This window comes from Solanum verrucosum, unplaced genomic scaffold (genome assembly GCF_900185275.1).
Source record: "Solanum verrucosum unplaced genomic scaffold, falcon-dt-bn FXZP01000281.1, whole genome shotgun sequence".
Lineage (NCBI taxonomy): Eukaryota > Viridiplantae > Streptophyta > Magnoliopsida > Solanales > Solanaceae > Solanum > Solanum verrucosum.
Window position 1 is genome coordinate 1,046,526 of NW_026020554.1, and position 12,950 is coordinate 1,059,475.

The 12,950-nt window shown below is 32.2% G+C and overlaps 1 protein-coding gene across 1 annotated transcript; it reads left to right on the forward strand.

Annotated features, from left to right (window-relative positions):
* The first annotated feature begins 4,557 nt into the window (after positions 1-4,557).
* Positions 4,558-7,790, forward strand: LOC125810090 (uncharacterized). Its single transcript, XM_049489608.1, has 4 exons — positions 4,558-4,757; positions 5,970-6,019; positions 6,474-6,551; positions 6,727-7,790. Exons 1-4 carry the CDS (start codon positions 4,584-4,586, stop codon positions 7,652-7,654), a joined length of 1,230 nt encoding a protein of 409 aa, XP_049345565.1. The 5' UTR covers positions 4,558-4,583; the 3' UTR covers positions 7,655-7,790.
* Positions 7,791-12,950: the final 5,160 nt, after the last annotated feature.

Here is a 12,950-nt window from a genome sequence, read left to right on the forward strand (position 1 = left end):
TAAAAATATTATCATTGTATATATTTTTTTGGCTTTTATCCATCTCACATGGTTACCCATTGGCTGAGCGCTTTGTGCATAAACTGTCATGCGCACCTACACTTCGATTAGTTGAAAGACCTTTAATATTGAATTTCAATTCAGATGTAAATACATAAACATAGAGATATTAATTTTCCTTTAAAAACAAATTTAATATTTTTATTGTCATTTACTTTTCTTACCTCATTCACTTTTCTTTTCATTCGAAAATTCATGATCCTTGCATATGCTATTGTTGTTGATCATCTTTGTTTATGGTAAAAATATCCAATCTCTTTCTATTTGTATGTTCGCTTTATTGATTTTGTTATTATTAATCAATTTTTATTCTTTTTTTTTCAGAAAGAACATTGTTGCCTCCAAAATGTGGAAGATCAATTGAACGGCAAGATATTCAACATTCAAATGAAAGGCTATTCACAAAAAAATTGGATGCAACGCAAAAATTATTCATTTTGTCTTACCTGGAGAAACAAGATGTGATTCATAAACCAATGACATCTACGACTGTCAATGTTACAGATGCGAAAAAGCGCACAATTGAACATCTTAGTTCAGGGGGAAAAAGAATATCCAAGCATGGCAAACAAATATAATCCTTCCACCCACAAACATAGCATGAAAATGAAAAATTCTCCCATGAAAAAGAATTAAAAGGTATTTAAATTATTTTGTACATTGTTTAAAACTTCATCTTTGCAATTGACTAATATAAATAAGATTTACTTATCTTTGCATTTATCTTCTTTGAATTCTATACGGTCTCTAGACACGTTATCTTTTTATTGTTTTGAATTGCAGTTGGAACACTTTTGTTGTGGTTCTCGAAACGATCATTTTTTGCACTTTTTTGCTGCTGCCACTGAATGTCGTGTTTTGCAAGCTTCTGATGCTGCTATGTGGATGCCTTGTGTTCCTGTTCTTTTGTGGAAATTGAAAATATTTTCTCCTGTAATACCAAGTTAGTTAAAAGTTATCTTTTTACAGGTACTTCTTTTATCAACTTAAATGAAAATATATTCTTTCAGGTATTATAATATTGTTATCGCTGAAGACTATTGTGTTCATTTTTAGTTCCTAATAGATGATGTAACTTTCCTCGATTAATCTTGTTGGAATAACCACCTTAAACTAATAGAATCAAAAATTACCATACGAAATAACAGTTAGTAATTAAAAACTTGTGAAATCAAATCTATCTGGTAGAACTATTTGCCTATTTTGATTTAAATTTGACTATTAGACCAATCTCTTCAGTAATTTCTCCTTGTTTATTTGTTTGAATTTTTTCTGATAGCTTACATTGATCATAAGGGAAAGCTTTTCGATTCTTCCTTTAAAGAGTCGAAATGCAAGATCACCCTTGTTCCACCTTATTAATCAGTTAAGCTAGAGTAACATTCTTATAGTAATTAGTAACAACAGATAAATTTGGGAAATCATCTTTCAGCATGAAAGGTACAACCCAGTTAGGGCTTTTTATCATTGTTAGCTTCTGGCAGATAGAGCCTGTTTAATTGTTTCTTCACATGCCTATTGCACAGCCACTTTTCCATCACTGCTCAGGTATATAAATTTCCAACATATACCCAACATGCCTACAGTGATTGGAGGTGTAACCCTGTCCTAAGTCCCAACGTTAAAATTGTCAAATGAATCTTACAAGACATTGTTAGCTTTGAATAAAAATACAGTTTGTCAAAATCCAAGTGAAGCTTAATAGTGGAAATGCTTGGTGAGAATAAACTCTCTCCGCCCGAAGCCGAAAAACACAACATGGAATGAAGAGTTTATTGAACACAATTAAACAACAATTCATGATAATAGAATACTTTGAAGTCTTTTTTTACTCTGCACATCTATGGGTAATTTTGTTGCATTGTGCATCTATTATGTTATTTTCAAAATAGAAATTGGTGTATCTGTCCGCTTTCTCTTTAATTTATTTCTTTTCACAAAGTGGCTAGCTCAGAACTGCGCCTTTCTCAGCCTCATGCAATCAGTGTCTGTTCTATCTCCACCCTCACAACAATATATCCTGTAGATAACCCTGCTCCTAATCATTGAGGAGAAATACCATCATATCTATGAACTTCCTTTACTTCAAAAGTTTTGCATTGATCTGATTATAATGGTTTTCAGATCTACGTTAGAGAATATAAAAAAAAAAATCTAAATACACTTCGCAACCCCATCAGTGCTTGGTAGTTGCTTCCTCACATTCCTATAGAATCTTTTTTGTTAGCTTGGACCCTTGGACTATAAACCTGTCAATGAGTCTGCTAGAAGCCTGCTTAATCAGAAATAAAATGTTGCAAGTCAAAGATCATGAAAATTTTAAGCGACAGAGGTACCACATGTCCCCATCTTCAGGGTCAGAAAATCTTTCTATAACCTTTTGTTATAAAATTCACTTTTGTTCAGTGGGAAGGAAATAATATTGAAGGTTGGGTAAGGTCTACGTACATCCTACCCTCCCCAGGCCCCACCTGTAGAATTGCACTGGGTATGTTGTTGTTGGGAAGGAAAGAATATGTAAGTTTATTGAGTGTTAAGTGTCTTGGCCATGTGATTTATAGTGCTTCTATTATTAGCGTTACATTGTTTGCTGTTGTTTTTAGTGCCTATATTGTAAAGTTAGATTGTATTATTTATAGATCCTAGACTTGCTAATAGATATATCATGTGTTGTATAAGTTATGTGATTCTGTGCTGATATTTAATCCATCAATTTTAATGTAACAGGTGATTTTGATTAAAGATGGTCCAGAAAATCCACGCATGAAAGATGCATCTGTTTTTGTCTAATTGAAAATAGTATGTAAATGTATGTAATTACCACTCCTACTTATGGAAATGTTAAACTATGCAAGTATCTCACTTCAACATTCACATGAATATATAATGAACAAATTTGGCAGCTATAATGTGATTAAATTAGTAATTTTCTCATTGAATTATAATTTAAGTCCAATATAAATTATACGTTGCAGCCGTGTAGTTACTCCATCCATTACTGCCACTACTTTTCTAGATTTGATATCCTATAGTTTTAAATCAAATGTGCAGGGAAAGTAGCCACAATGTCTTTTGGCTAACATGTATTCGTATGTATGATTGGTACTAACAATTGAAGAGTATTTAGAAGATACCTGTCTGCATTAAAGTTGTTTGTGGAATGGGAGAAATTAGTTGTATTATTGCACTTTAAAGTTCATGTGTTTTAAGTCTATTAGATCTGACATTTGTAAAAGATAAATGTGGCTATAAAGCAAGATAACTAATGCAATGATCTGTTAACATTTACACTCTATACTCTTATTATGTCATTTAACTACATCAACCCTTTACTTGAATTTTGTGTCTCAATTTTCAGGCTGACTGATTTGAGTTCACATTTTTTGGAAATGAACTGTTTTTTTCTTATCATTAAAACATGTTGTTTAAGATAGATTTTAATTATAGATGAAATAGAACTCACAACATTAGAAAGCTAAAGTACATGTTCATTAGCAAGCTATATATACTGTTACACCAAACTAATATACCTTTGGCATGACAATCAAAGTTAATTATAGCAAATTGTTTTAAGTAGTATTTTTTTTATTCATTTAATTTTTAAAGAATAATAATGAACTGTGCTTTACAAGTAGATTTTATGTCGTTCATTTAATACCTATGTAATAATAATCGATCGCCTTCTTATAATATAAATATTGATAAAACAAGGATACTAAATTATGAACGTTTGCCCAATTTAATATTGAACTAATTGTTGAAACTTGAAAGAAAAATAATAGTGTCTCTCGCTTGTATCTTATTCCATGTGGATTATTTTATTGTGCAGACTAAAAAATATGATTCGTTTATTAAATGATGAACATTGGGATTTTTGAAATTATGTTATTTAAAAATATTTTTTACTGCGTTGAATCTCAAGTATATTTCATAGTAAATCAAACAGAAATAAAATTATGATAAAATTTTAAATATTGGGCCCATGCTTAGCATGGGCAACACTCATCTAGTTTATTAATAAGTATTCACCCAAGTAATTTTTCCAATAACTATTGGGTCAAGAAAAGCAGTAGGATGTCTAAAAGTATTGGGCCAATTGTCCAACTTATCGTTTTCCTCCAAAATTGAGCCCAAATCAGATTTCATTTCCAAAGCCCAATTTTCAACTTTAAAAAATAATTATATTCTTTTCCATCTTTTTTTTTTCCTTTGCCATAAAAAACCATTTTTGTATAATCAGATTTCCACCTTTTCTTTCTTCATCACCTCACAAAAGTTTTCTAATAAATCACTTTTTTGCACACCGGAAAATCCTGTTTTTTTTCCCGATCAAGTTCATCGGAGGTACCGCCGATGTGGTCGTATCGGCGATTGATACTAACTTGCGCGCGGTACGAAATACTCTAAACCTGGTCAAGTTTCGCCGGTGCCGGTGCCGGTGCCGGCGGTGTTTGAAGCTAACGTGCGCATGGTATAAAATTCGAAACTTTGTTCCTCTAAAATCATCTGAGCCGTCCACGTGGATGGAGACTGTTGAGAATCGTACACGTATGAGGGAAGAAGTAGGGCCCAGAAAGAAGAAGTGGGGTACTTGGGAGGAATTAATCCTAGGTGGCGCTATTCTCCGGCATGGGATACAAGACTGGAACGTCGTCGCTTTGGAGCTTCGTTCTCGTAACATTTACTTCACCCCTCAGGTTCACATTAATTTACGTTCATTATTGACTTGACACGTTCAAAAAATAATAGACAGAATGATTGAATGTAATTAATAAATTTGCTTTAGAAAATGACTATTATTAATAATAAAAACCAAATTAATTAGTAAAAGTAAATACTAATGTTTGGTCTAATAGTATCAGTTACTATTTGATATAACGATTAACGTAGTACCTAACTTTTAAAATTATTTTATTTTTATGTAGAAATAGATTTTGTGGGGCCCTTGTAGTAACTAATTGGGATAAGTCAATTATAAATTGTTTTAAAATAGACTTTACGTTTTATGTCGTATAAATAATACTGTAGTAACTAATATCTCAAGTTGTATTGTATTTGGTTCCCTATTAACATTTCCGTTTCTCATTTCAAAGATTTTAGGCTGATTGAGTCGAGGAGAGACTCTTTCATAAACAACCTCTCTAACTTCATAAGTATGTGTCAGAAGATAGAAAGACCAGTGCTTGGCTTGCTACTGCTTCGGATGGATAATACGACGTTACTACTCTCCTTCCTGCTTGTCATTTCCTTTTTAAAGTTGCTCATTTTTCAACCCAGGATGTGATGACCTATTCTATTTTAACTTTAGCTACTCAAAAACCTAAACAATGGATGCTTTTTCCGTCTTCCCAAACCAATTTACCTATTTGAGATGTCTCCATGTGTGGCTTGATAAGATAAGGACCACTAGGGGCCTGGTTTGTTCAGAAGTAAGCAAGCAAAGACAAGTGGTAGCTAAGCAAGAGTGCTTGCGGTGATGAATAATCTTTTAATTAGACCAAACAAATAGAGGTACCGCTATTCCTCACTACGGTATTTACTCTTGAAATACAGGGTAAGCCAACCAGTAGAAAGAAAAGTGTAAGCAAGGACTTCTATTCTTGTGCCAGTCAACAATATCTCTGGTGCCAGACCCTATTTGTGAGATTACATTGGATTTGTTGGAAACTGATTTTTTCATGCTTCCCGATAAACGATAGGGGAATAGCGCATTGACGATACACGAAATTGCCCGTATAAGGAGAGTACCTAGTTTTACATATATAGTTAAACCGTTGGGAAATGATGCAAGTAATCTATTTCACTGGCATGTTGTCTTTCTTGATCTCCTCTTATTCACCATCCTTATCTTTAAGCATACAATTACTCTATCAAATGCTGATTTGACCAAAAAAAATACTTAATTTCAGGCCTGCAAAGCCAAGTATGAGGATTTACAAAAGCGTTACGCTGGCTGCAAGTGAGTCAGTTTCTTCAAACTCATGAGCTAATTTACTTTTGTGCATCGAGTCCATGTCACAGCTATGGCTTCTAAAAATGCTTAGTTCAGCTTATGACTGCGCTACTAGTATATTGGTAGCACATGCCAAAAGAATTGGCGTTAAGAATTGGCGTTTGAATTTATTATGCCTAGGATCGATACTAAGCTTTGGTATGCGGTACTCAAGCCGAGGGTCCTCCGGAAACAGCCTCTCTACCTCCACAAGGTAGGGGTAAGGTATGTTTACAACTCTACCCTCCCCAAACCTCATTTGTGGAATTTCACTGGGTATGTTGTTGTTGTTGTATGCTAAGGTTTGGGATTGATTATATGGTTTCTTTTCACTTAATATAAATTGGAGAAAAATTTACACATTAGTATTTTATCCTTTACTGTAATCGATGTCTCATTTCTTTACCTTTCGCTTTCTTAGTGCTTGGTTTGAAGAGCTAAGAAAGAGACGAGTTGAAGAACTGAAGCGAGAATTGGAGAAATCGGAAAGCTCAATTGGGTTAGTATAATGCTTCTCTGTCTTAGGTTTGTGCTTCTCAAATATACCGTGTTTTATGTTTCTTGACCATACTGAGTGTATCTACATTTCCGCAGCTTAACAGGTGGTTTCTGATTTGAGAACTTTGTCCCTTCACTTCAGTTTTCTAGCTCAAATTTTATGTGTTTAATCTCAGGTCTCTCGTCACAAAGATTGAAAGCCTGAAGGCTGAGAAAGAACGGTCTTCTCAGATTAATTATGGGTCCGGTACTTACACTGAATCACTCGCTGCTCATGTGAAGTCAGAACGCATGGAATCTATTGGCAAAGATGGCATATGCGCTGGCAACTTCATGCTAGACAGTACTAGGACCAACTTTTCGCCTGAGTTTGAGAGTCCTGCAGTAGCTTCGGCTAATGAGATAGACTCAAAACTAGAATACTCGGAGTCTTGTGAGGCGGCTGAAGTTCCAAATATAAGCAATCAAGCAGAGACTACCAATGGAAATGGAAGAAGGGCTTTGAGGAAGAGAAAAAGGAAAGACGTTGCTTTGGATGTCAAAAGGAGTATTGGGGAGAGCGACAATGTGTGCTCAATCAGTGGCATCTCCCTTTCCCACGGTAAGGAAACATCAACCAGTTGCGACCAAAGTATTAAGCCTACTGCCACAGAGGATAATAAAGAAGGATTATCTAGGTTGATGAATGACGATTTGATGGCAATTTTCAATTCCATTATACAGAATGAAGCGGCTATGGTCTTTAGGCATCGTTGCGATAGTCAGAAGAGAGCTAAATATAAGGAAATGATCAAGCAGCATATGGATATTGAAACAGTAAGATCAAGATTAGTCAGCTGTTCCATCAAATCACCAGGTGAACTCTTTAGAGATTTACTTTTGCTAGCAACCAACGCCATTGTATTTTACTCGAAGAGGACGAGAGAACACAAGTCAGCTGTGGCTCTCAGAGACATTGTCACTAAAGTATATCATGACCATTATAAAAGCTCTTACCACACAACTACTTCTCTGCTCACATTCTCAACAACAGGTAATCTGCCCGTGAAGCCAAGAAGTGCTCGCCCTCGCCCCTCCAAATCTAAACTTCAATCCAATTCTTGAAACAATGTAAATAGCATTGCAGGAATCATTGGATGAGATGATCATAAACCAAGTGATGCTGATTCCGAGGTTCGATTGCAGTCATTGTTAGCTGCTAAGAAAGGGTACAAGGGACATATACACGACCTAAAACTCCGTTTAAGGAGGAACATCGATCTGAGGTGGTAACGAAGGATAGTAAAAGAGCTCGCAGAGGTGATTTGTAGGTTGCATAGTCCTCTTTTTCATGTACAAATTTTCTTACCCCTCACCCCCAACCCTATATCTTTCATGGTCATTTTGCAACTGGACTCCAAATGTGAAAATCATTTCTAGTTGTGAATACTTAGTTCCAAATCAGTTTGACATTTATTAAATGGCGGCTTCTTCATTGTTACAGCTCTGAGTATGTGGCATTTCTAAATTCTGAATTCATATTCAGGGAAGTACTAGTAATAAAAAAAAATTAGCCAAAAGTATGATGGAGTTCCAAAATCAAATGATTGAACAACCGGGACGGGAGCAATTTACTTATGATACTTTGTTGACATTCATAAAAAACATCTAATGAATTATGAGTTCAATCCATCTTGTTTAACGGAACTGTAAAGATATGACACCTGAGTCTAACTCAACTCCAAAAGTTAGCTCACGATGGGAGGATTGCTTAAGTCCATACAAAGAGACCACCAATCCATTTCCCAACCAATGTGGGACTTTAACCCACTCTAACACCCCCCTTCATGCCCAGGCCCAACTGGAGCGTGGACCGAGAGTCCAAACAAGGATGGATCTAGCTCTGATATCATGTAAAGATATGACATCTATGCCTAACTCAACTCCAAAAGCTAGCTCATGAGTGGATGATTACCCAAGTCCATATAAGGAAACCACCAGTTCATTTCTCAACCAATGTGGGACTTTTACCCACTCTAACAAGAACAATGGATATTTCTTGCTCATTATCAAACAATAACTTTTTCACAAACTTGGTGTTGGGAAAATTGACCCACCACTTCGTATTCTAGACAAAGGAATCCTGTCTAATTCACTAATTCGGCGGTTCTTTGGAAGAGAAAACATTCATTTTTCTTGTGTATTATTGTGGACTTGCTAAAATTGTTGGCATAATTTAGCTGTGTAATTTCAGCGGGGTTATATGACCTCCACATAATTTACATGTGTAATTGATGATTTTGCGATAATTTAGGTGTGTTTCTGTGGAAAATAAAGAAAAAGTACATATGGCTATGTCAATTGTATTGAGGGTGACTAGCCAACTAGGATCGTGGAAGTATTCTTTAAATTAAGAAAAAGAATATTAAAGTGCAATGTGTATGTGACTATGACAACCAATAATATCCACGAAAATTCTTAATTATAATAGTACTAGAATTGACTTTTGCAATATGGAGTTAAAAGAGGAAAATAATATTCCTTCTTGTCCTTTTTAGTTATTATTATTATTATTACTAAACATAATTGAACCCAAAAGAATCATTTTGAAAAATAAAAAATAAAGTTATTTAATATTTTTCAATTAAAAAAATCTAAATTTGATGGAAAAGACACATAAATACGGAGTGAATGTTTATTGAGGAGAGTGAATAATTTGGTAAACAATTTTTTAAAAATTGTATAAATAGAAGTAAATTAGTCAAATTGTTCCTCCAAAATTCAAATCTCAATTTGTTCCTGACCGAGATGTAATTATTGTTGTTGCTCTTCTAATCAGTAGGTGTACATAGATAGAGAGACAATTTTCGATCCTCAAGTCAAGGAAAAAACAGTCCAAAGTAGTATAGAAAAAGAAATAATGAAAATGAAGAATCATGCCAAAATACTTTAGATAACCTGACAAATCCAATCCTAAACAACAATAATAACAAGATAAAATCATAATCAAAGTACGATCACAACCGTAATAAAAAATACTAATAAATTTCCTAGTCTCAAGTTGAAGCTCCTGCATATTTTTTCAATCGAACTTATTACACGAGATTTGTTTAGTATAATTTACTTTTTTTTAATGTAACTTAAATGATTATACTAAAATAATTTTTTATATTATGCGCGTCCAAAAAATACAAAATCACAAAAAATAAAACCCCTATCAAAAGTCACAAGTCTTGATCCTTTTTTATTGCACAAAAGGCAAGACACACTCTTGGTTTTTCATCAACTCACATGATTTATGTTGGATGTGATCTTCCCATAAAAACAAGTTTAAAGGAAAAAAAGATTACTTCATGTGGAATCTAGATCATTTAATAGGAGTGTTCGTCAAAAATAGCTAATTTAAAATAGTTGTTATTTAAAAAAATGTGAATAATTATTTTTGATAGGTCCTCAGCTTAAAATAAGCATATTCAAGTAGTTTGAAAAAGAGAAATACAAATAAAAGTGTTAACAATAACAAAATAATGTGAAATGAAGAGTACCATACAACATACATAGGAATAAATAGTATGACAACAAAATAATATGATATTCGAAGTACAAAACACAAAGGTGGCGCTCGACCTCGTGTGTAGAATCACTAAAACTTACACTCCAAATAATTAATCTTGATCTGACTTAACCTGAACGCTTTGGATTCTAGAATTCATCTCTAAACCTTCAATCTAGCATTGACTTAGTCTTGTCAATCAGTATCATGTAGTATGTAACTAAAGTCATTTCCCAATATATTGAGTGTATTATATTCAAAGAATAGTATAATAATTGTCATTCTATTTATTGATTCTTAAGAAATGTTCAATAATAAATAAGTAAAAATGGACGAAAAAGTAGTAAAAATAATTTTTAAAATGGGTAGTGTAAAAGATGACATAATTTTGTTGGTATAACTTCTTGTAATTATTATAATTACAAACAAAATGAGAAAGAATGATTAATTAAGTTACATGCTCAATACACATTTTTTAATTTCTGTATTTGATGAAGCACCACCTACATCTTGAAAAAAAGGAAAGAAACAAAAAACCCCACCTACTGCCAATAGTAGCTTTTACTTTAATTACTACTTTTTGTGATAGGATTATACTTGCTTTAATAATTTGGAAATTAGTTGTCAATTCAACATACTTGATTGGGATGAGGGTCTGAAAAATATTTCAATTTTGATCGAAATTATTGTTATGATATCAAACTTTAATGAGGACCTATTACCCCCAGACTATTTAATACCTATTTTAAACATATATATTTGCCCACGTGGACATAAAAAATAATGCAAAATTATAAATAGTAATGTGCCCACTTAGGCACATATATACATTTAAAATACACTATTAAATAGTTCAGGGGGGTAATAGGTCCTCTATAAAGTTTGATATCGTAACAATAATTTCGGCCAAAGTTTTCAAACCCTTATCCCTACTTGATTGGTCCAAAGACATTGTTGTGTACCATAGTTAATTTTGCTTTAGGTAGATTCGAGGGAAGAAAAGGGATTCTTTTTCTTGACTAACCAAATCAAATGTAAACTTGTGTTTATATCTATAGATTTTTCCTTTTCTCATTCATGAGAGAGATCTAATTTATAGAGTTAAAGACAATAGTTGTTTTAGCGTTATCTTATTTTATGAACAGACATGTCATTTAAATTCAAGTTTAAAATAAAATTTGAAAATGTCACAACTCTTTTAAACTCATTCCGCCTTCGATTGCAAGACCATCTTGCTCATATAAATTACAATCATATAACAAGTGAAGACGAATTTGCAACAAAATTTAAATCAAAATGTATAAATTTGAATTGTAAAAAAAAAAATAAAAAAATTTATAGATAACCTAACAAAACAGTGAAGATGTTATGTTTATTATTAATTAATTATGCATGAACAAAACAAATCATAATTGAAATTAAAATTGTTGAGACTGACCTACTAACAACCATTCATAATTGAAAAATAAAACTATTTATCATATGAATTAGAATTAAACATATATTAAACATGTTGTCTTATCTGTCAAAATTTAACATTTTCCTCTCTAGTGACTTAAAATGACATCATGTCATTGCCTTTATAAATTATTAAATATTATTATATTAATATAAAACTTTATTTGTTAAAACTTTTAAGGGTGGTCACATCAATAAAAACCAAACACTTCCTCCGTTCCAATTTACGTGACACTTTTTTAATTTGAGATTCAAATCTATCGATCTTTGATAGTAATTTTTTCATAAATATTTTAAATTATCAATTATTATGACTTATAGTACTTTTTATATAGTTTACAAATATATAAATTTCATTTCAAAAAAATTAAAAATTCTATACGTAAATTTTCAATCAAATTTAAACTGCCACATAAATAACGAAAAGTGTCACATAAATTAGGACAAAAAAAGTAATATAAAAGAAGACAAAATTGATTTTCCTTGTAAAGTTTTTTTTTTTTTTTTTTAAATATAAAAAAGAAATAGCAAGCTTCATGGCGGTGTGTTTTCCTGGTGGTAACATGTGTATAAGCTCCACTTAAACGTGGCACTTTCAACAGTTTTGTCTCTCTCAAACTCAAAGACCCTTTCTCCATAGCTCTGTATACATAATATACAGTGATTGTATACAATTCAAACTCTATACACATTTTCTCCCATATTAATCGGTGATATACTATATCCTTTTTTCAAATTTTTTATTCTTTATGGGGAGTTTCATCTGAATTATGAGGTATTTTCTCTGTTTCTTATCTTCTATTCTTTCATTTTTTTTTAAAAAAAAATTCAGATTAATTGGTTGCATGAGCTGAAATATTTATTATTGTGTACTATTTAATTGAAAGTCACGAGTAACGTTCTGTCTTCATTTAATTGTTCCAGAATTTTGAATTTATAAAGTTTCTGTTAAAACATTAGTTCATTTAATTAATTAATTTTAACACTTCAAATGGATTTAATACGTTTCTTTTTAGATATGGGCATCAAATGTGATTTTTTTTTTTATAAAAATTTGGATAGAAAAAGGTTGAGTTCTAACTTTGTTATTTCTGTGAAATCTATTTTTTTTTTTGCATAAAATACTGATAATTCGGTGAGGATATTTTTTATTTACTAATTTTTTTTTTCTGGGTTCTTGATGATTTTTGGAATTTAGGGATATTGAATAATCACTCAATGGATTGAAAATTTCGAAGTTTTTGTTCTTGTCTGCTTATATTTCCCAGTGGAATTGAATAAATAAATATATACTGTTTAATGCCTGCATGCAAAATTAACAACTAATAAAATTAAAGGTTATTCAATGTTGATGCAAGAACCTTAATTCTGGAATTGTATTCCTCCTTTTTTTATTTTTAACTTTTTATG

Coding starts and splice junctions, on each gene's coding strand:
- LOC125810090 (XM_049489608.1), top strand. CDS start 4,584: ATGGAGACTGTTGAGAATCGTACACGTATGAGGGAAGAAGTAGGGCCC. Junction 6,020..6,473: donor AAGCGTTACGCTGGCTGCAA/GTGAGTCAGTTT, acceptor TCGCTTTCTTAG/TGCTTGGTTTGAAGAGCTAA. Junction 6,552..6,726: donor AAATCGGAAAGCTCAATTGG/GTTAGTATAATG, acceptor GTTTAATCTCAG/GTCTCTCGTCACAAAGATTG.